General features: G+C 46.6%; 1 protein-coding gene across 1 annotated transcript in view; it reads right to left on the bottom strand.

Annotated features, from left to right (window-relative positions):
• LOC119965026 (ran-binding protein 17-like) overlaps positions 1–22287 on the bottom strand; it is a 1262848-nt gene that overhangs the window by 1040150 nt on the left and 200411 nt on the right. The window contains exons 5-7 of the mRNA XM_038795235.1: positions 17438–17503; positions 16062–16166; positions 1450–1615 (exon numbers count right to left, since the gene is read on the bottom strand). Of these exons, the coding sequence (XP_038651163.1) occupies positions 1450–1615; positions 16062–16166; positions 17438–17503 (337 nt within the window). The remainder of the gene's footprint in view (positions 1–1449; positions 1616–16061; positions 16167–17437; positions 17504–22287) is intronic.

Raw genomic sequence — 22287 nt, 5'->3', positions numbered from 1 at the left:
GGGTACTCATCAATAATGTTGAGGAAGTACATGTTACAGTCAGTGGAGGGGAGGGGCCCTTTGAGTCGATGCTAAGACGCTCAAAGGGGCGGGAAGCCTTTACCAGGTGCGCACTGTCCGGCCGATAGAAGTGTGGTTTGCACTCCACGCAGACCTGGCAGTGCCTGGTCATGGTCCTGACCTCTTCGATGGAGTAAGGCAGGTTGCGGGCCTTGATGAAATGAAAAAAACAGGTGACCCTCGGGTGACAGAAGTCATTGTGAAGGGCCCAAAGTCAACCTACTTGTGCACTGGCACATGTACCGCGGGATAGGGCATCTGGGGGCTCATTGAGTTTCCCAGGTCGATACAAGATATCGTAATTGTATGTGGAGAGCTCGATCCTCCATCTCATGATCTTGTCATTCTTGATTTTGCCCCATTGTGTGTTATTGAACATGAAGGCAACCGACCGTAGGTCAGTGAGGAGAGTGAATCGCCTGCCGGCCAGGTAATGCCTCCAATGCTTCCACAATGGCTTGGGCTTCCTTTTCAGCAGCCACGACGCAGGCTTCACGATTTTTAAAAGTACAAGTAACTGCACCGTCGGGAACTCGGAGCATCGGAGGCGGAGAATCGTGGAGGACCCGGAGAATATTGGCTTGGGCCCGCTAATGACATGCAAATGATGTGCACTATACGTGTGTTCCAGACTGCGTTGATGCCGCTGTCGAGGTGATGGAGAATTTCGATTTGGTGCGAAATCAGCACCCACTGCAATTTTGGTGTCGGAACCAATTCTCTGCCCAATCACGTTTCGTGATTTTAGCGTCAGCCAAAGGAGAATCCTCTCCCATAGCTCTTTTTTCCCTCAACAGATGCTACTGACCCAACACTTTGTTTTTAATTCACATTTCCATGATGCATTGTATTTTGCTTCTTATCCACAATATTTTGTTTTTATTCTCTTTGTAGCTTTTCTTGACTCCCATACATGGCTCAATGACCACAGGCACTGTGTATCTGAAACTATTTTGAAACAGTAGCAACACAAATTATATTCTGCAAATCAAAATATCAGAAAAATTAATTGTTGTTCAGTAAAAAGAAAGGACTTGAAACAGAAATTGATTGAAATATATGGCAAGCTAACAGCAACAAGAAGACAATGATCATTTGGTTGGAATACGTCATGAGAATTAATCCAAAATGTAACTTCCCTTTCCTCTTCCAGACACTGAACAATTTCTGCTTTTAGTTCAACTTCTAATGTATATGGATTTTCAATTATTTATTGTTAAATGGAAGTCTGACTTTTGTCCCCCTTATTAACTTTTCCTCTTATTAATAGGCGCTGGAATGTGGTGACTAGGGGCTTTTCCCTACTTATGACAATAAAGATTTTTAAAAACTTCATACAATTTAAATAAAACAAGCAGTCTTGCCATTTCCTTTACTGTCCCACCTCACCTGTCCTCCAGTTGGTTGGAATCTGTACAGTGCAAAGGTCATCTGTAGATTCATCAGCTGAGCTCCCAATGAAGTCAAAGCTGAGGCAGTTCAGGACAAGTTTGAGGAGATGCATAACCAAATTGTGTTGCATTTGATCCTGAAGGTTTAAGGGCTTCGCCAACACCTAAACAGAACAAGAATCTTAAAATGGAAACAGCCTGTAGACTGAAAGCATAGAGATCTTTACAAATATGTTCCTCTGATCAGGTTGTGGATCAAAGACATCAGGTGCTGCATTGATCATGAGGATCACTTTCCCATTTTGCATTGTAAAAAAGCACCCAATGAGGATCCGTATAGTCAGGTGAGGAGAAATATGGATGGTGGGGTAAAAGAAAAAACTTCACTGCAGAATCACCTCAGGTGTGGCAGTGATTTTTAATGGATGAGGAATCCAGAGACCTGGATAATCTAGTCATCAGGAATTCACATCTCATCCAATGTCAGTTTTGAGAATATTGACTTGAAAAAAAATTCTGGAAATAAAAAGTGGTATCAGTAAAAGTGAGCTGGAAGTTGTTGCATTGCCATAAAAACCCAAATGGTTAACTAATACCATTTAAGGAAGGAAACCTAACATCTCTCTCCTGTTGGGACTATACATGACACCAGTCCCAATCCAATGTGGTTGACTCTAAGCTGACCCCTGATGTGACTGAGAAAGCTATTCACTTGTACATGATTATTCAGGGATGGTCGATAAAATGTTGGTCTTGCCAGCGAGACCCACATCTGAAGAATACATTTTAAAGAGTAATCAATACTTACATCATTACACATATCCAAGGATACACAGTATTTCAGAAAGATAGGGTGAAAGAAAAAGGAGGTGGCGTAACCCTGCTTGATGAGGAAAGGGATCAGTGTTGTCATGAGAAAGTACATAAACACTGGAGATTAAGATGTTGAATCAGTTTGGGTAGAAATAACAAAGGGAAGAAGTCCTTGGTAGGAGTAATCTATAGGTCCCCAAACAGTAGTTCTACAGTGGAGCACAGCATAAACCAGGAAATACTGGCGGCTTGCAAGAAAGATATGGCAATAATAACAGGTGATTTTAAATCTGCTGTGTTTGGTGTTTGATCTCGAGCAAGGAATCTACCAAATGGCTTGTGACTTGTCCAAACCAGGAGCTTTATTAAATCACAGGTGTTAAGATAAAAATCTGACACGGAGCAAGTTATCATAGAATTTCTTTGTACTCCCCTGGAACTAGAACATAGAATATATAGTGCAGAAGGAGGCCATTCGGTCCATCACGTCTGCACTGACCCACTTAAGCCCTCACTTCCATCCTACCTCCCTAACCCAATAACCCCTCCTAACCTTTTTGTTTGGACACTAAGAGCGATTTAGCATGGCCAATCCACCTAACTTGCAAGTCTTTGGACTGTGGCAGGAAACCGGAGCTCGTGGAGGAAACCCAGGCAGACACGGGGAGAACGTGCAGATTCCGCACAGACAGTGACCCAGCGGGGAATTGAACCTGGTACCCTGGCGTTGTGAAACCACAGTGCTAACCACTATGCTACCAGTGCTGGCCCAATAAACGACTGTACTCATGTACGCCTTATAATCATCTCAGGATTACCGGATGTGCCCGCACTTATATCTGAATGCCTGGTCACATGGCCTGCTGATTGGAGGTCACATCACCAGCTCTCTACAATATTGCTTACGGGCATAGCACCACATCCCCCTCCTCAGAAAATATTAATGTTTGTTTGCATGAAAGGCCCCGGCCTACCTACCACATCCCACTTGCAGGCACTTGGTCTAAAGCTCTGAATGTTATAGGTGGCCAAGTGCTCATCCCGGTACTTGTTAAAGGATGCGAGGCATCCAGCCTCTACCACCCTCCCAGGCAGTGCATTCCAGACTGTTACCACTCTCTGGGTAAAAAAAGCTTTTCCTCAAATCCCCCAAACCGCCCACCCCTCACTTTGAACTTGTGTCCCCTCGTAACTGATGCTTCAACTAAGGGGAACAGCTGCTCCCTATCCATCCTGTCCATGCTCCCATAATCTTGTACACCTAAACCAGGTCACCTCTCAGTTTTCTCTGCTCCAGAGAAAGATGAAACTGGTGAGTTAATAGCGGGGAACGCAGAAATGGCAGAGATGCAAAATCAATACTTTTCCTCAGTTTTCACAGTGGAGGACACTAGTACCATTCCTCTAGGAACAGGCAATTCAGAGGTAATAGAAAGGGTAGAACTTGGAACAATCAGCATCAATAGGGAAAAGGTACTCAAAAACCTATTGGGATTGAAGACAGACAAGTCCCCAGGCCTGATGGCCTACATCCTAGGGTGTTAAAGGAAGTGGCAGCAGAGATAGTGGATCCATTGATTATAATATTTGCAAAATTCCATGGACACGGGAAAGGTTCCAGTGGATTGGGAAAATGCTGACGTAATGCCCTTATTCAAATCGGGAGGGAGGCAGAATGGGGGAAATCGGGAGGGAGGCAGAATTCTACCAGTTAGTTTAACATCTGTTGTTGGAAAATTGTTCGAATCAATTATCAAGGACCTCTTATCAAGAAATTTGGAAAGCCACAGCGCTATCCATCAGAGTCAGCATGGTTTAGTGGCAAATCATGTTTGACTAATTTGCTTGAGTTTTTCAAAGGTGTAACAAGCAAAGTGGATAATGGGGATCCTGTAGATGTTGTAAATCTGGACTTCCGGAAGGTGTTTGATAAGGTGCCGCACAGAAGGTTCATTCACAAGGCGAGATCACATGGGATTAGGGGTAACGTATTAGCTTGGACTGGCTAATGGACAGGAGACAGGGATAATTGGGTCTTTTTCTGGATGGAAAGATGGAACTAATGGGATGTAACTAACCTGGTTCGGTCCTTGGGCCCCAGCTATTTACAATCTATATTAATGACTTGGATACAGGGAAAGAAGGTTCTATAGCCAAATTCACAGATGACACAAAAATAGGTGGAATAGTAAGTTGTAATGAGGAAATAAGAACCGTACAAATGGATATAGATAGTTTATGAGAGTCAGCCAAAATATGGCAGATGCAGTTTAACGTGGATAAGTGCATTTTGGTCGAAAAAATGGAAAGGCAACTTATTATCTAAATGGGGAGAGACTTCAGGGGTGTCCGATGCAGAGGAATCTGGGTGTCCTTGTGCATGAGTCACAGAAAACGAGCATGCAGGTGCAGCAGATAATAAGGAAAACAAATGGAATGTTGACATTTATAGCAAAATAAATTGAGTATAAAGGTAAGGAAGTGTTGTTGCAACTATACAAGGCATTGCTAAGACTGCACCTGGAGTATTGTGCATAGTTTTGGTCGCCTTATTTGAGGAACGATGTAGTGGCAATGGAGGCAATTAAGAGGAGGTTCACTAGATTGATTCCAGAGATGAGGGGCGAAATTCTCCCCCCCCCCACGACGGGTGGGAGAATAGCGGGAGGGCCTTCCCGACTTTTTTGACGCCCTCCCGCTATTCTCCCCCCCCCCCCCCGCCGAAATCCCGACACGAATCGCTGCCGCCGTTTTTTTACGGCCGGCAGCGATTCACAGCTGTTAGAAGGGCCGAAGTCCCAGCCCTTTACGACCTTTTTACGAACGGCAAACACACCTGGTCCTGCCGTTCGTAAAAACGTCGTGACCACCTGGAAAAAAATAACCATGGCACCGATTGGCACGGCAGTACCACGGCCGTGCCAAGGGTGCCATGGGCCCACGATCGGTGCCCACCGATCGCGGGCAGCGGGCCCGATGCCCGCGCACTATTTGTCCTTCCGCCGCCCCACAGTATCAATACGCGGGGCGGCTGAGGGGCAACCCGGACCGCGCATGCGCGGGTTTCGCGCAAAAACGCGATGACATCACCCGCGCATGCGCGGGTGGAGTCTTCCCACCTGCGCATGCGCGGCTGACGTCATATGACGCGTCAGCCGGCGCTAAGTCCGACAAGCGGGCTTAACGATTTTCGTTAAGCCCGACTTGTCGGAGCCTCCGACGTCGGGCTGCTAGCCCCGACGGGGGACCAGAATCGGTCCCCCGTCGGGAAGGGGCGCGATGCCGTAAAACCCGCCCGGGTTTTACGGCAGTTTGACGATTTCTCCCGTTTTGGGAGAATTTCGCCCGAGGTGTCTGTTGTATGAGGAGAGATTAAACAGTTTAGGCCTGTACTCTCTAGAGTTTAGAAGAATGAGGGAGAGATCAAATCAAGGTATACAAGATGCTAAAAGGTATGGATAAAGTAGGTGTGGAGCAGATGCGTCCTCTTGTGGGGCATTCTAAAATGAGAGGTTATAATCTTAGAATAAGAGGTAGCAAATTTAAAACAGATCTGAGGAGAAACTACTTCTTCCAAAGGGTTGTGAATCTGTGGAATTTACTACCCCAGAGAGCGGTGGATGTAGGGACAGTGAGTAAATTTAAGGAGTAGTTAGACAGATTTTGAATTGGGTTATGGAGAACGGGCAGGATAGTGGAGTTGAGGCAAGGATGGGATGAGCCATGATCACATTGAAGGTGTTTAGGCTCGGGAGTCTATATTGCCTACTCCTGCTCCTAGGTCATGTGTTCTAGGGAGGAAATGCTCTAGCTGATTTTTCAATCCAGCTCTTGGTGTGTAGCATTGTTGGTAACAGATGAAGAACATATCAGCCATGATAGAATGGCAGAGCAGACTCGATGGGCTAAATTCTGCTCCTATACCTTATGAAATTATGAATTTAGAAAAACTGCAATGTTGAGCAATCTCTCCTGTGTCTCTATTCCCCTGTCCCAATCTATCCTGTGTCTCTATTCCCCTGTCCCAATCTATCCTGTGTCTCCATTACCCGGTCTCAATCTATCCTGTGTCTCCATTATCCAGCTGCACTATTTATTTTATTTATTTCTTTAATTGAAAATTGCCAATTCTTTCTTTTTTCCACTTAACGGGCAATTTAGCATGACCAATCCACCTACCCTGCACATCTTTGGGTTGTGGAGGTGAGACCCACACAGACACGGGGAGAATGTGCAAATTCCACATAGACAGTGATCCAGGGCCGGGATCGAACCCAGGTCCTTGGCGCCAAGAGGCAGCAGTGCTAACCACTGCACCATTGTGCCTGCCTTGGTCCCACTATTTAAAAAATGTTGTAGAGACGAGCCAGGGAACTATAGACCAGTAAGTCTCACATCAGTGGTTCATAGAATCATAGAATTTACAGTGCAGAAGGAGGCCATTCAGCCCATCAAGTCTGCACCAGCCCTTGGAGAGAGCACCCACTTTAAGTACACATCTCCAACCTATTCCCGTAACCCAGTAACCCCACCTAACCTTTTTATTTGGACACCAAAGGCAATTTAGCATGGCCAATCCATCTAACCTGCACGTCTTTGCACTGAGGAGGAAACCGGAGGAAACCCACGCAGACATTGGGAGAATGTGCAGTGACCCAAGGCAAGAATCGAACCTGGGACCCTGGAGCTGTGAAGCAACTGTGCTAACCAGTGTGCTACCATGCTGCTGGGAAACTACTGGAGAAGATTCTGAAGAGAGAATCTATCTCCACTTGGAGAGGGAAGGTTTGATCAGGAATAGTCAGCATGGCTTTGTCTGAGGGAGGATATGACTAACAAATTTGAATTTTTGAGCATACAATCAAGTGTGTAGATGAGGGTAGTGCAGCTGCTGTAGTTTACATGGATTTCAGCAAAGCCTTTGACAAGGTCCCACATGGAAGACTTATTAAGAAGGCAAATGAACATGGGATACAGGGTGATTTGATAGGATGTTTTCAGACTTGGCTGAGCAGTAGGAGACAGAGTGATGACAGACAGCTGCTTTAGTGTCTGGAAGCCAATGTCCAGTGGTGTATCACAGGGATCCATGCTGGGCTCCTTATTGTTTGTCATCTATATAAATGATATAGATGACTATGTGGGGGGTAGGACACAAAGATTGGCTGGGTGGTTAACAGTGAGGTTGAGTGCTTTGGGTTACAGAAAGATATAGACGGGATGGTCAAATGGGCAGATAAGTGGCAGATGGAATTTAACCCTGAAAAATGTGAGGTGATGCACTCTGGAAGGAGTCATTTGACTATGAAAAAGTCTGACACTGCGAAGTTCTGAAGATTAAAGGGACCTTGGAGTGTTTGTCCATAGATCTAGGAAGTCAGAAGGGCAGGTTAATAGTATGGTGAAAAAGGCAGATGGGACACTTGCTTTAATCAATCGGACGTAGATTACAAAAGCAGGGAGGTCATGATGGAGCTGTATAGAACTTTGGTGAGTCCACAGCTGCATACTGTGTGCAATTCTGGTCGCCACATTAAAGGAAGGATGCAATTACACTGGAGGGGATGCAGAGAAATTCACCAGAATGTTGTCTGAGATAGAACATTTAAGTTATAAAGAGAGGTTGGATAGGCTTTGGTTGTTTTCTCTGGAGAAAACTGAGAGGTGACCTGGTTTAGGTGTACAAGATTATGGGAGCATGGACAGGACGGATAGGGAGCAGCTGTTCCCCTTAGTTGAAGCATCAGTTACGAGGGGACACAAGTTCAAAGTGAGGGGTGGGCGGTTTGGGGGATTTGAGGAAAAGCTTTTTTACCCAGAGAGTGGTAACAGTCTGGAATGCACTGCCTGGGAGGGTGGTAGAGGCTGGATTCCTCACATCCTTTAAAATGTACCTGGATGAGAACTTGGCCAGCCATAACATTCAGAGCTTTGGACCAAGTGCCGGCAAGTGGGATATGGTAGGTAGGCCAGGGCCTTTCATGCATCGCTGAAGACTCGGTGGGGTGAAGGGGGTCTTCTGCACTGTAGTGTTCTGTGATTACCCGGTCTCAATCACTCCTGTGTCTCCATTCCCTAGTCTCACTCTCTTCTGCATCTTCATCCCCCAGTTCAGTCTCTCCTGTGTCTTCATTCCCCAGTCTCAATCTCCCCTGTGTCTCCATTACCTGGTTTCAATCTCTCCTGTGTGTCCATTCCTCAGCCTCAATCTCTTCTGTGACTCCATTCCAGAGTCTCAATCTCTCCTGGTTTCCATTCCCCAGTCTCACTATCTCCTGAGTCCCCATTCGCCAGTCTCAATCTCTCCTGAGTCCTCGTACCCTCGTTATCACAAAGTCCCCATTCCCCACCCACCTTGAGTTCCCATTCTCCAACCCCCATTTGAGTCCCTTTTCTCCACTCTTCCTGAGACCTCATTACCTACTCTCCATAGCTACCCCAAAGCCACATTTTCCATGTCTCCATCCCTTCCCAAATCCCATTTTTTCATTTCTTCATTCTAGGGATATGGATGGTATTGACCATCCTTCACTGCTTGATAAAGTGAAAGTACAGTTTGTAAATTAAAGATATTCCAACAGTGCTGTAAAGCTGGGGTGGGAGTCCCAAGATTTTGACCCAGCATTGATGAACATCAATCTATTTCTACGTCAGGATGGTACTACTTGGAGGGGAGCTTGCAGGTGGCGGTGTTCCCTTGGACCTGCTACCGTTGATCTCTTAGTTAGTAGAGGTCATGCGTTTTTGAAGTGCTGTGAAAGGAACCATGGCAAGTTCCTGCTGACCATCTTATTGATGGCACACACTGCAGCCACCTTGTGCTGGTGGACTGAGTGAATGCTTAAGGTGGGGCATGGGGGCAGATTTAGCAGGTTATGTTTTTCTAAATGGTGTCAAGCTTCTTGAATTATATTGGAGATGCAATCTCCTCCCAAGTCCTGATTCCCAAGATTCCATCTCTCCCTGAGCCGGCACTCACAGTTACCATCCTTCATTCTGATGCCTTAGTTCCCCCACAATCTTTCCTAATTAACCAGCATCAATCTTCCTGAGGCCCCATGGTCAGAATCATCTAGTTTATTTTAATATTTTAGAGGTAACATTTAGTTTTGACAGGGTTAAGTTTGTAAGAGTAAGGCAATTAAAATGCTGGACTTTAGATATTGTCAGAATACCTCAAGCAATGGCAGTTCAAAGGTTCCATGTATACTGATGAGATCAGAGTTGGAGGATGAAAGCCGTAAAACAGTCAGGGGGCTCCATTTGGCTGGGGAACTGCAGGCATTAAATCAGTGGAGAACTGCTTTACTAGAAATGTAAATTGTTGTTTCTTGCACGGCCAACAAAACACAAAGAATGTTGGAGAACCAGCGCCAGTTGGAGGGTTGTTTGACTGATAGAACAAAGAAAATTACAGAACAGGAACAGGCCCTTCAGCCCTCCAAGCCTGCATCAACCATGCTGCCCGTCTGAATTAAAAACCCCTACCCTTCCGGGGACCATAACCTTCTATTCTCATCCAATTCATGTATTTGTCAAGAAGCCACAAAGAAGTCACTATCTGCTTCTGCTACCGTCCCCGGCAGCAAGATCGAGGCTCCCACCAGAAATGTGTGCAAAACACTTGCCTTTAAGCTTTGCCCCTCGCATCTTAAACCAATGCACCCGAGTAATTCACCCCTCTACCCTGGGAAAATGCTTCTGACTATCCCCTCATAATCTTGTAAAGTTCTATTAGGTCACCCCTCAACTTGTCGTTCCAGTGAGAACAAACCGAGTTTCTCCAACCTCTCATCATAATTAATGCCCTCCACACCAGGCAACATCCTGGTAAATCTCTTCTGCACACTCTCTAAAGCATCCACATCCTTCTGGTAGTGTGGCTACCAGAATTGAACACTATATTCCAAGTGTGGCCTAACTAAGGATCTATACAGCTGCAACATGACTTGCCAATTTTTTAACTCAATGCCTCGGCCGATAAAGGCAAGAATGCCGTATTTCCTCTTGACTACCTTCTCCACCTGTGTCACCATTTTCAGTGACCTGTGTACCTGGACACCCAGATCCCTCTGCCTATCAATACCCTTCAGGGTTCTGCCATTTACTGTATATTTCCCATCTATATTAGACCTTCCAAAATGCATTACCTCACAGATGTCCAGATTAAACTCCATCTCCCATCTGTATCCTCTTACGGTCCTCATTGCTTTCTGCAATTCCACCAACCTGTGTGGCGTCCGCAAACTTACTAATCAAACCCATTACATTTTCCTCCAAATCATTTGGATATATTACAAACAGCAAAGGTCCCAGCACTGATCCCTGAGGAATGCCACTAGTCACAGCCCTCCATTCAGAAACACACCCACTGCTATCCTCTGTCTTCTATGACCCAGCCAGTTCAATATCCATCTTGCCATGAGGGACCTTGTCAAAAGCCTTACTGAAGTCCATGTAGACAACATCCACTGCCCTCCCCACATCAATCACCTTTGTCACTTTCTTGAAAAACTCGATCAAGTTAGTGAGACACGACCTGGAAACTAAGGAAATTCAGCATGTCCACACTGACTCTTACCAACTTTTACAGATGCATCATCAAAAGTATCCTATCTGGCTGCTTCACAGATATGGTATGGGAACTGTTTGGCCGAAGACCGCAAGAAACTTCAGATAGTCGTGAACACAGCCCAGTCCATCACACAAATCCGCCTCCCATCCATTGACTCTATCCACACCTTCTGCTGCCTTGGGAAAGCGGGCAGGATAATCAAAGACCCCCTCCCACCCAGCTTACTCACTCTTCCAACTTCTTCCATCGGGCAGGAGATACAAAAGTCTGAGAACACACACAAACAGATTCAAAAACAGCTTCTTCCCCGCTGTTACCAGACTCCTGAATGACCCTCTTATGGACTGCCCTATTGATACTACACTCCTATAAGCTTCACCCGATGCCAGTGTCTATGTGTACCTTGTGTTGCCCTATTATGTATTTTCTTTTCTTTTCATGTACGGAATGATCTGTTTGAGCTGCTCGCAGAAAAATACTTTTCAGGTAGCACGGTGGCGCAGTGGGTTCCCCCTGTTGCCTCACGGCGCCGAGGTCCCAGGTTCGATACCGGCTCTGGGTCACTGTCCATGTAGAGTTTGCACATTCTCCCCGTGTTTGCGTAGGTTTCGCCCCCACATCCCAAAGATGTGGGCAGCAGGGTAGCATGGTGGTTAGCATAAATGCTTCACAGCTCCAGGGTCCCAGGTTCGATTCCCGGCTGGGTCACTGTCTGTGTGGAGTCTGCACGTCCTCCCCCTGTGTGCGTGGGTTTCCTCCGGGTGCTCCGGTTTCCTCCCACAGTCCAAAGATGTGCGGGTTAGGTGGATTGGCCATGCTAAATTGCCCGTAGTGTCCTAATAATAGTAAGGTTAAGGGGGGAGTTGTTGGGTTACGGGTATAGGGTGGATATGTGGGTTTGAGTAGGGTGATCATGGCTCGGCACAACATTGAGGGCCGAAGGGCCTGTTCTGTGCTGTACTGTTCTATGTTCTATGTTCTATGTGCAGGCTAGGTGGATTGGCCACGCTAAATTGCCCATAAATTGGAAAAAATGATTTGGGTACTCTAAATTGAGAAAAAAAAGAAAAATATTTTTCACCGTACCTCGGTAGACGTGACAATAAACAAATCCAATCCAAAACCGTATTGCCCCTCGCTAATACGTCCACTTATTTCCAAGTGGTCGTAAATCCTGCCTCGAAGAATCCTCTCCAATAATTTTCCTACCACTGACGTATGACTCACTGGCCTGTAATTACCTGAATTATCCTTGCGACCCTTCTTAAACAAAGGAACAACATTAGCTATTCTCCAATCCACTGGGACCTCTCCTGTAGCCATTGAGGACACAAAGATTTCTGTCAAGGCCCAAGCAATTTTCACCCTTGCCTCTCTCAGTATTCTGGGGTATATCCCATCAGGCCCTGGGGACTTGTCTATCTTAATGTTTTTCAAAACCCCAATACCTCCTTTTTGATCTCAACATGATCCAAACTATCTACACACTCTTCCCCAGACTCATCATCCACCAAGTCCTTCTCTTTGGTGAATACTGATGCAAATGTACTCATTTAATACCTCGCCCATTTCCTCTGGCTCCACGCAAAGATTCCCTCCCCTGTCCATAAGTGTGCCAACCCTCTCCCTGGCTACCCTCTTGCTCTATATATATGTATAAAAAGCCTTGGGATTTTTCTTAATCCTGCTGACCAATGACTTTGCGTGACCCATTTTAGCCCTCCTGCCTTCTTTCTACTTTTCTTGCATTCCACACTCGCTTTGTGTGTTCCCAGCCTCCTAGCCTTAACAAATGCTTCCTTTTTTTTTGACTAGACTCACAAAATCTCACGTTATCCAAGGTTCCCAAAACTTGCCATATTTATCCTTCATCCTTACAGTAAGGTTCCGGTCCAGAATTCCTATCAACTTACACTTGAAGAGGGCAGCACGGTGGCTCAGTGGTAGCACTGCAGTTTCACGGAGCCGAGGTCCCAGGTTCGATCCCGGCTCTGGGTCACTGTCCGTGTGGAGTTTGCACATTCTCCCCGTGTTTGCATGGGTTTCGTCCCCACAACCCAAAGATGTGCAAGGTAGGTGGATTGAACACGCTAAAATTGCCCCTTAATTGGAAAAAATAAATTGGGGACTCTAAATTTTTTTTTAAAATTACACTTGAAAGCCTCCCACATGCCGGATGTTGATTTGCCCTCAAACATCTGCCTCCAATCTACATTGTTCAATTCCTACCTAATATTGTTGTAATTAGCCTTCCCCCAATTTAGCATCTTCATCTGAGGACTGCACTTATCTTTATCCATCAGTATTTTAAAGCTTACTATTGTGGTCACTGTTCCCAAACTGCTCATCTACGGAAACGTCGACCTGGCCGGGCTCATTCCCCAATACCAGGTCCAGTACTGCCCCTTCCCTAGTTGGACTATCTACATACTGTTTCAAGAAGCCCTCGTGGATGCTCCTTACAAATTCTGCCCCATCCACGCTCCCAGCACTAAGTGAGTCCCAGTCAATATAGGGGAAGTTAAAATCACCCACCACAACAATCCTGTTGCTTTTACACCTTGCAAAAACCTGCCTATATATCTGCTCCTCTATCTCCTGCTAGCTGTTGGGAGGCCTATAGTAAACTCCCAACAGTGTGACTACACCCTTCCTATTCCTGAGCTCTACCTATGTTGCCTCGCTGTATCAGCCTCTGAGGTGTCCTCCCCGCAGTACAGCTGTGATATTGTCCTCAACCAGTCGTGCAACTCCCTCACCCCTTTTACATCCCCCCTCTATCCCACCTGAAACATCTGTATCCTGGAACGTTAAACTGCCAATCCTGTCTTTCCCTTAACAAAGTCTCTGATATGGCAACAAGTACCACTCCAAGCTCTTAGTTCATCTACCTTACCTGTTACACTTCTCGCATTGAAACAAATGCACTTCAGTCTCCCAGACCCTCTTTGATCAGCAACCACACCCTGCCTGCTCTTCCTCCGAATCTTACTGACCCTACTCTCTAGTTCCCCTTCAGTTAATTCACCTTTGCTTTGGTTCCCACCCACCTGCCAAACTAGTTTAAATCCGCTCGTGTGACATTCGCAAACCTCCCGGCCAGAATATTTATGCACCTCTAGTTTAGATGCAACACGTCCTTCTTGTACAGGTCCCATCTCCCCCGGAAGAGATCCCAATAGTCCAAATGTCTGAAACCCTCCCTCCTCCACCTGCTGTTTAGCCATACGTTGAGCTGTACTATCTTCCTATTTCTAACCTCACTGGCACATGGCACAGGGGGTAATCCTGAGATTAGAACCCTTGAGGACCAGCTTTTTAACTTTCTACTTAACTCCCTAACTGCTGCTGCAGGGCCTTGTCACTCTTCCTACCTATGTCGTTAGTACCAATATGTACCACGACCTCTGGCTGTTCACCCTCTCCCTTCAGAATGCTTTCTGCCCGTTCAAAGACATCCTGGACTCTGGCACCAGTGAGCAACATACCATCATGGAGTCTCTTTCACGTCCACAGAAGCACCTGCCTACAGAGTCCCTTACAACTATTGATCTAGTGCTCTTTGTCCCTCCCTTCTTCACAACAGAGCCAGCCGTGGTGGCAGTTCTCCCCTGATAGGCCATCCCCCCCCCAAAATATTGTGCAGTAAGAGTGTTTCACCGCAAATTATTTGTAAAATCAGTTAGGTCTCAATAACATTTCTTTCCCTTTGCAGATCACCATTTTGGAATGACAGCATAATATTAAAGCAGCAGAAGAAATTGGTTGTTTTTTAGTTTCTGGTCAGCATTTAATTCTTCCTTTATTTTATGCTTTGGAGAACATTTTAAACATGACATACGAACTCAAGAACTGTATGCTGAATGAAGTAAATTTTGTGTTTTGGGGAGAGGCTGAAACAGACCCACATGCATTTTTGGGCTGGAACATTTCTCGAACAAATGGCGGCACGGTTGCACAGTGGTTATGCTGGCATGTGGCACAGTGGTTAGCACTGCTGCCTCACAGCACCAGGGACTCGGGTTCAATCCTTGGGTGACTGTGTGGAGTTTGCACATCCTCCCCTATCTGTGTCGATTTCCTCCAGATGCTCTTGTTTCCCCCCACAATCTAAAGATATACAGGTTAAGTGGATTAGCCATGTTAAATTTCCCCTTAATGTCCAGGGATGTACAGGATGTTACAGCGTTGCGGGGATAGGATCTAGACAGGGTGCTCTTTCGGAGGGTCGGTGTAGACTCGAAGGCTGAATGAACTCCTTCTGCACTGTACTGATTCTTGGAAATGTCTCTACTAATCCAGAATTAATTTGCTTGCAAGTGGCCTTGAATAAACTCTCAAGTGCATATTAGGTGTTTTAAACTGATTGTTTCAATTAATTTAGTTGTGGCTATTGGACGCTAATGAAATACTGGATAAAACAAACAAAATATTGCAACTGCTACCTGTTCCAAAGCAAACCAAATATCTTTGGGGCTGCAGCCAACTGTAATAAACAGTTTGTGGCATCAGTGCATGGTGTTCCAATGTATCAATAAAGTGGTTTATGCATTAAGTTTATACATAAGAACTAGGAGCACGAGTAGGCTATCTGGCCCCTCGAGCCTGCTCCTCCATTCAATAAGATTATGGCTGATATTTTTGTGGCCTCAGCTCCCCTTACCCGCCCACTCACCATAACCTTTTATTCCTTTACTGTTCAAAAATCTATCTATCTTTGCCTTAAAAACATTCAACGAGGTAGCCTCAACTGTTTCACCGGTCCGGGAATTCGACAGATTCACAAATCTTTGGGTGAAGAAGTTCCTCCTCAACTCAGTCCTAAATCTGTTCCCCATTATTTTGAGGGTATGCCCCCTAATTCTAGTTTCACCCGCCAGTGGAAACAACCTCCCTGCTTCTATCCTATCTATTCCCTTCATAATTTTATGTGTTTCTAAAAGATGCCTCCCCCCCCCCGCCCCCCCCCCCGCTCCCCCCCCCGCTCCCCCGCCCCCCCCCCGCGCCCCCCTCCGCCCGCCCCCCCCCGCGCCCCCCCCGCCCGCCCCCCCCGCCCCCCCCCGCCCCCCCACCCCCCCTGCCCCCCCCGCCCCCCCACCCCACCCCCCCCCCCCCCCCCCCCATTCTTCTAAATTCCAATGCGTACAGTCCCAGTCTACTCAGTCTTTCCTCAGAAGCCAATCCTCTCAACTCCGGAGTTATTGGATTTTATATTGTCTTACCTCCCTCAGTAGTGTACAGGCCAACGTGAAGATTTCTCGTAAACACACGTCACGAAACGAGGTAGCTATTCTTCGGTGCTTGGATAGTGGCCTTGTTGAATCAGCCTGCAATACATTGTGCACAGAATCAATTCAGCTGATGTCAGGGCCTTTGATAAACTTGAATAGTGGCTATATTTTACCCTTTCTCTTTAAATCAGGAAATATCTTCTCTCTTTACCCTGGCCAAAGTGAGTAGGTCGCAGACCTTTGCCATGTGAATGTCAAGCTTGATGTAAAGGGGAGCACAAGAACAGCACATTATTTTTGGTAAGGCCATGAGCCCTGTTTGACTTTGTTGACAAAATCACCTAATTGAGGAGATAAAACAGAAGTGGGAGGATGAGTTGGGTATGGATTTAGGATGGGATGTTGTGGAATGAAATTATGCGCCATTTCAATGCTACATCTTCATGTGCTAGGATGGGCTTGATACAGTTCAAGATGGTGCATGGGGCCCATGACAGGAGTGCGAATGAGTGGGTATTTCACAGGGGTAGAGGATAGGTGTGAGAGGTGAGAGGTGTAAAGGGGGACCACTAACCATGTCCGCATGTTCTGGTCATTTTACCCCTAGTGGGGTTCTGGGGCTCAGTATTTGAGACATGAGAAAAAAGTGTTGGGGTGGAAATGTTACCGGGTCCTCTTGAGGCAATTTTTGGGGTGTTGGAAGTGCCGGGGCTGAAGGAGAGGAAAGGGCCGATGTGGTGGCCTTCACGATGTTGATTGCCTGGAGGCACATTTTATTGGAATGGAGGTCGGAGGAACCACCGAAGGTGCGTCGGCGTGGTTGGGGGACGTTGCAAAATTCCTTAAACTGGAAAAGGTTAATTTTGCCCTTCGGGGCTCCAGTGGGGAGTTCTTGTCTCTGTTTACGGATCTGTTTGTTGCCAGCGGATAGGAGGGGGGAGGGGAGGTAATGGGAGGAGGGGAAGGGAATGGGGGGGCGGTTTAGGGGAGAAAAAGTGGTTGTTTGTATGTTGTTATGTATGCACTAATTTGAATAAAAATATATATTTTTTAAAGTACCTCACTTTACAAGGGATACATTAAATCCAATTGCAGCAGTATCAGTGTTCTAATAAGGCAAACTAATCTAATTCATCAAAATACATGATATTGTTAATGGAGAGTAAAATTCTGTAAATGTTTCCTTCCTCCTACTCTTATCTGGTTCTGTACCCTCCCCACCTCGTCCTGTTCCCATCTTAGTCCAGTTATTGCTAAATTGCTTGGCCTGAATACTACAATTAATCTTGACACACCTTGTGCAAAGGTACAAAACATTAGCTAGTAACTCGTAAAAATGTAAGTTGGCATGAGAAATGTAAACTTACCAAGTTCATTTCCTGTGTAAGTTCAGACAAGATCATCACACCAATCACACAGTGTTCCACACTGCCCTAAATAGACATTAAATGTAATGAGTTAACCTAAGAGCCCATCAATTGAAAGCAGCAGAAGCAGGATTTCTCAAGCAGGCACATGACAGTACAAAACAGTTACTTTGAAAACTGAATACAAAAGATAACCAAAAGTTCAAAATCATGAGGGGTCTGGATGGAGTAGACAGGGAGAAACTATTCCCACTTGTGAAAGTTTGGGGAATGAGAGGGCATAGATGCAAAGTAATTGACTAAAAAAGCAAATTTGTTCTTGAGAAAAAGCTTTTTCGTGCAATGAGTGGTTACAGTCTGGAATGCTCTGCCTGAGAGTGTGGAGGAGGCAGGTTCAATCATAGAATTTAAAAAAAATAAATTTAGAGTGCCCAATTCATTTTTTCGAATTAAGGTGCAATTTAGCATGGCCAATCCACCTATCCTGCACATCTTTGGGTTGTGGGGGTGAAACCCACGCAAACACGGGGAGAATAGAATCATAGAATTTACAGCACAGTGGGAGGCCATTCAGCCCAACAAGTCTGCACCTGCCCTTGGAAGGAGCACCCTACTTAAGCCCACACATCCACCCTATTCCTGTAACCCAGTGACCCTATTTAATCTTTTTGACACTAAGGGGCAATTCAGCATGGCCAATCCACCTAACCTGCACATCTTTGGACTGTGGGAGGAATCTGGAGCACCTGGAGGAAACCCATACAGGCACGGGGAGAAAGTGCAAACTCCTGAAGAATTCAAAAGGAAATTAGGCTGTTATCTGAAAAGGAAGAATGTGCAAGGTGAGAGAGAGAATGCAGGAGAATGGCTGTAATGAACTCCAATTGGCTTTATTTGTTGGCCAATTCGAGTATGAGCTCCCTCAATGATAGCTCATTGAGGGGGCCCATATAATCACCTGTGTCGGCTTTGTGTTTGTAGCTGCTCCTGTAATATCGTTATTGTAAATAAATATTGGTGTGGTGACGGAACTCCTGCCTCCCATGGATTACTACAGTGGCGACGTGGTAAACTACGAATTTTGCGGAGACCAGCTGCCGCACCCGGAGGGTAAGTCTTGCCATTTTAAAAATGCTGTTTTTTGGGAGGTTAGAGGCATTCAACCCAGCTATTGAGGACTGGTCCCAGTATGTGGAGAGAATGTGTTACTTCTTCTAGGCAAATGATATACTGACGGACGAAAGGAGACGGCTTATCCTGCTGTCTGCGTGCGGACCCTCCGCTTTCGCCATTATACGTAGTCTGACTTATCCCGATGCACCGGACACGAAAACTTTCCAAGAAGTAACGGAATTGGTGAAAGAGCACTACGACCCAAAACCACCCCTCATTTTGCGTAGGTACAGATTCTACACAGCGAAGCGGGAAGACAGGGAGTCAGTCACAAATTTCTTGACCCGCCTGAGAAGGCTGGCGGAAAAATGTGAGTTCGGCCCGACGCTAAATGAAATGCTTCGGGACAGGTTAGTGTGTGGTATAAACGACCTAACAATACAGAAACGCCTGTTGGCGGAAACAGAGCTAAACTGCAGGCAGGCGTTGCAGCTCGCACTGTCCCTAGAAAAGGAAGCAAGTGGGGCGCAGGAACTACAGGGCACGCCAATGGAGGTAGATACCTGTGAGAGGGACTACCACAACGGGTCCTGCTACCAGATAGTCGCTCTCAGGAAAAACCTGAGGAATAGAGGGAAAAAGGAAAACCCCAGAACTGCCCCCAAGTCTGCCAGGACTAACTGCAGACAGAGGGAAGTACCGGCTAAGGCTCCCCCAACAGAGAAGGACCGTTTCTGGCACCAGACAGAGTGGGGTAACAGCAACAGAAACCCAAGGAAGGAGTTGGTGGTCACTTGTGATGCATCCCCCTAAGGGGTAGGAGCCGTCTTAGCCCATAGAGGAAGGAATGGGGAAGAATGGCCAATAGCCTATGCTTCGAGGACCTTGGCGATGGCTGAGAGGAAGTACGCCCAAATCGAGAAGGAAGGACTGGCGGTGATATTCGCAGTAAAAAAATTTCACCAGGATCTGTACGGGCGGAAATTCACCATAGTGACAGACCATAAGCCGTTATTAGGGTTATTAAAAGGAGACAAGTCAATACCCCCGATTGCATCAGCTAGAATCCAACGCTGGGCGTTGCTACTGGCGGCGTATAGATACGTTCTGGAGCACAGACCGGGAACGCGAGTAGCACATGCAGATGCTTTGAGCAGACTTCCCCTCCCGGACACTCCACCGCAAATACCAAAAGTAGAGGAGACAGTAATGACTCTAAATTGTTTGGACACCCTACCAGTAGACGCACAACATTCGGTTGTGGACACAAAAAGACCCAGTTTTAGCCAAGATAAAGCATATACTGCTAACAAGGGAACTGGAAAGACCAGTGGAGCCCCAGATGCACTCCTATTGGAGCAGAAGGGACCAAATAACCGTAGAAGACGGTATCCTACTATGGGGAGCCCGGGTAATCGTCTCAGCTCAGGGCCGTCAGGCAATCTTAACTGAGTTACATCACAGACACCCAGGGATGTCTAAAATGAAGATGCTAGCTCGAAGCTACGTTTGGTGGCCAGGTTTGGACACAGACATAGCAGCCTTGGTACGTCGGTGCCAGGAGTGCCAACAGGGGCAAAGAGTGCCACCAGCGGCGCCATTGCACCCATGGGAATGGCGAGGCAGACCGTGGACCCGCCTGCATATTGACCACGCCGGCCCTTTCATGGGCTCAATGTTTTTGGTGATAGTGGACGCCCACTCCAAATGGTTGGACGTCCACCGGGTAAACACGGCAAGCACAGCATCGACAATTGAAAAGCTCAGGGCCTCGTTGGCAACACATGGACTTCCGGAGGTATTGGTGTCGGACAACGGAACGGCATTCACAAGTGGGGAATTTGGAAAATTCCTGAAGGAAAACGGAGTCCGTCACTTCAAAACGGACCCTTACCATCCAGCGACCAACGGCCTGGCAGAGAGAGCGGTCCAGACACTTAAAGCGGGACTCCAGAAGCAGCCGGCAGCGTCAATAGACACAAAGCTCTCCCGCTGGCTGTTTGATTACAGGACCACACCACATTCCACAACGGGCATACCGCCAGCTGAACTCTTAATGGGAAGGCGGCTGCGAACGAGGCTGAGTCTCCTTTTCCCAAATTTAACGGGGAAAGTGGAGAAACAACAGGAGGCCCAACGCAGGGGGCATGATAATAGTCGGCAGCAGAGACATTTCCAGGTGGGGGCACCGGTTTTGGTCAAGAATTATGGGAATGGACCAACGTGGGTCAAAGGCACGGTAGAGTCCCAAACAGGGCCCATATCCTATGAGGTTTCAATAGGAGGTAAGGTGCTGAAGAAACACCTTGACCAAATAAGGGCAGCGGAACCACACCTGGAGGCAGGCGAAGCAGGACCGCCTCAAGCTGGGATAGCCCAGACGGAAAGGATACCCACACCCCAGCCCCGAGCAATTTCTCCAGACCCCGTCATCCAGTCATCAGAGTCGGAGATGGACACACTCGACGAGGCCGCCGCGACACCTCTCCCCGAGGAGGAGGAAGAACAACTTCCAAGGAGGTCGTCAAGGAAAAGACAGGCACCTATAAGGTGCACCCCGCCCACTTCGGAGAATGACGCGGCGGACGACACAGAGTGACAGACCCAGACATGAGGAGCAGGAAGAAGCTCAGAGGAATGCCAGCTGGCAGGAATTCCTCGGACGTTGGGGGGGGAGGGGTGTAATGAACTCCAATTGGCTTTATTGGTTGGCCAATTGGAGTATGAACTCCCTCAATGATAGCTCATTGAGGGGGCCCATATAATCACCTGTGTAGGCTTTGTGAGCAGTATTAAGTTGACTGGACTGCTAGCAGCACTGTTTGTGGCTGCTCCTGTAATATCGTTATTGTAAATAAATATTGGTGTGGTGACGGAACTCCTGCCTCCCGTGGATTACTACAATGGCACAAAGGAAATTGCTCATTCAGAGAGCCAGTGAAGGCGTGATGGGCCGAATGGCCAACCTCCGTTTGTGCTATAACAATTCTGTGAAGTGTGCCAACTGCTCTGCCAATGCTTGCTGGGTGCTATTCAACTGGCATTTGTAACCACCGCCACAGCACTATTTTAGACATAGCTAGTGAAGTTGTTATATGGAGCACCCTTTTCAATATATTACCTTTTTAAAAAATTACAACATAAGAAATTTTAAGTATTGAAAATACCAACAGGTTTAAAATAGTGAGCCATATACCAGGCTTCTCTCATATACTTCAATCTTTTTTCTTTCAGGAAATGAGCCATCTTGTTTTAAAACCTGTTAGGTTTGGAAATGGGAGTGGATGGAGAAGCTGCTAAAAACACACATGCTATCGGACAAAAACACAAACAGCAAACCAAAACTGTAAACCTGCTGCACGCAATTATATTTGCAGCACCTCTGAAAGTCTTATAAAAGCTCGATGTCTACTCGAGGTAACTATTTAACATACTTTCCAAAGATGTATCTCAGGTTCACACGTGAAATTACAGAGAGGTGATCAAATTACCACAGGTAAAACAGAAGACTTCTTAAATAAAGATAGAAAATAATGGACAATCTCAGCCGGTCTGACAGCATCTGTGGAAAGAGAAGGAGAGTTGTCTAGCTTTGACAAAGAGTCATCCAGACTCAAAACATTAGCTCCCTTCTCTCTACACATATGGGGCGAAATTCTCCGACCCCCCGCAGGGTCGGAGAATCGCCCGGGACCGTCGAAAATCCCGCCCCCGCCGTGGCAGAAATTCTCCGCCAC

This window comes from Scyliorhinus canicula, chromosome 4 (assembly GCF_902713615.1).
Source record: "Scyliorhinus canicula chromosome 4, sScyCan1.1, whole genome shotgun sequence".
Taxonomy (NCBI): domain Eukaryota; kingdom Metazoa; phylum Chordata; class Chondrichthyes; order Carcharhiniformes; family Scyliorhinidae; genus Scyliorhinus; species Scyliorhinus canicula.
Note: the sequence above shows the minus strand (reverse complement) of the source record. Positions and strands in the feature narration are given on the sequence as shown.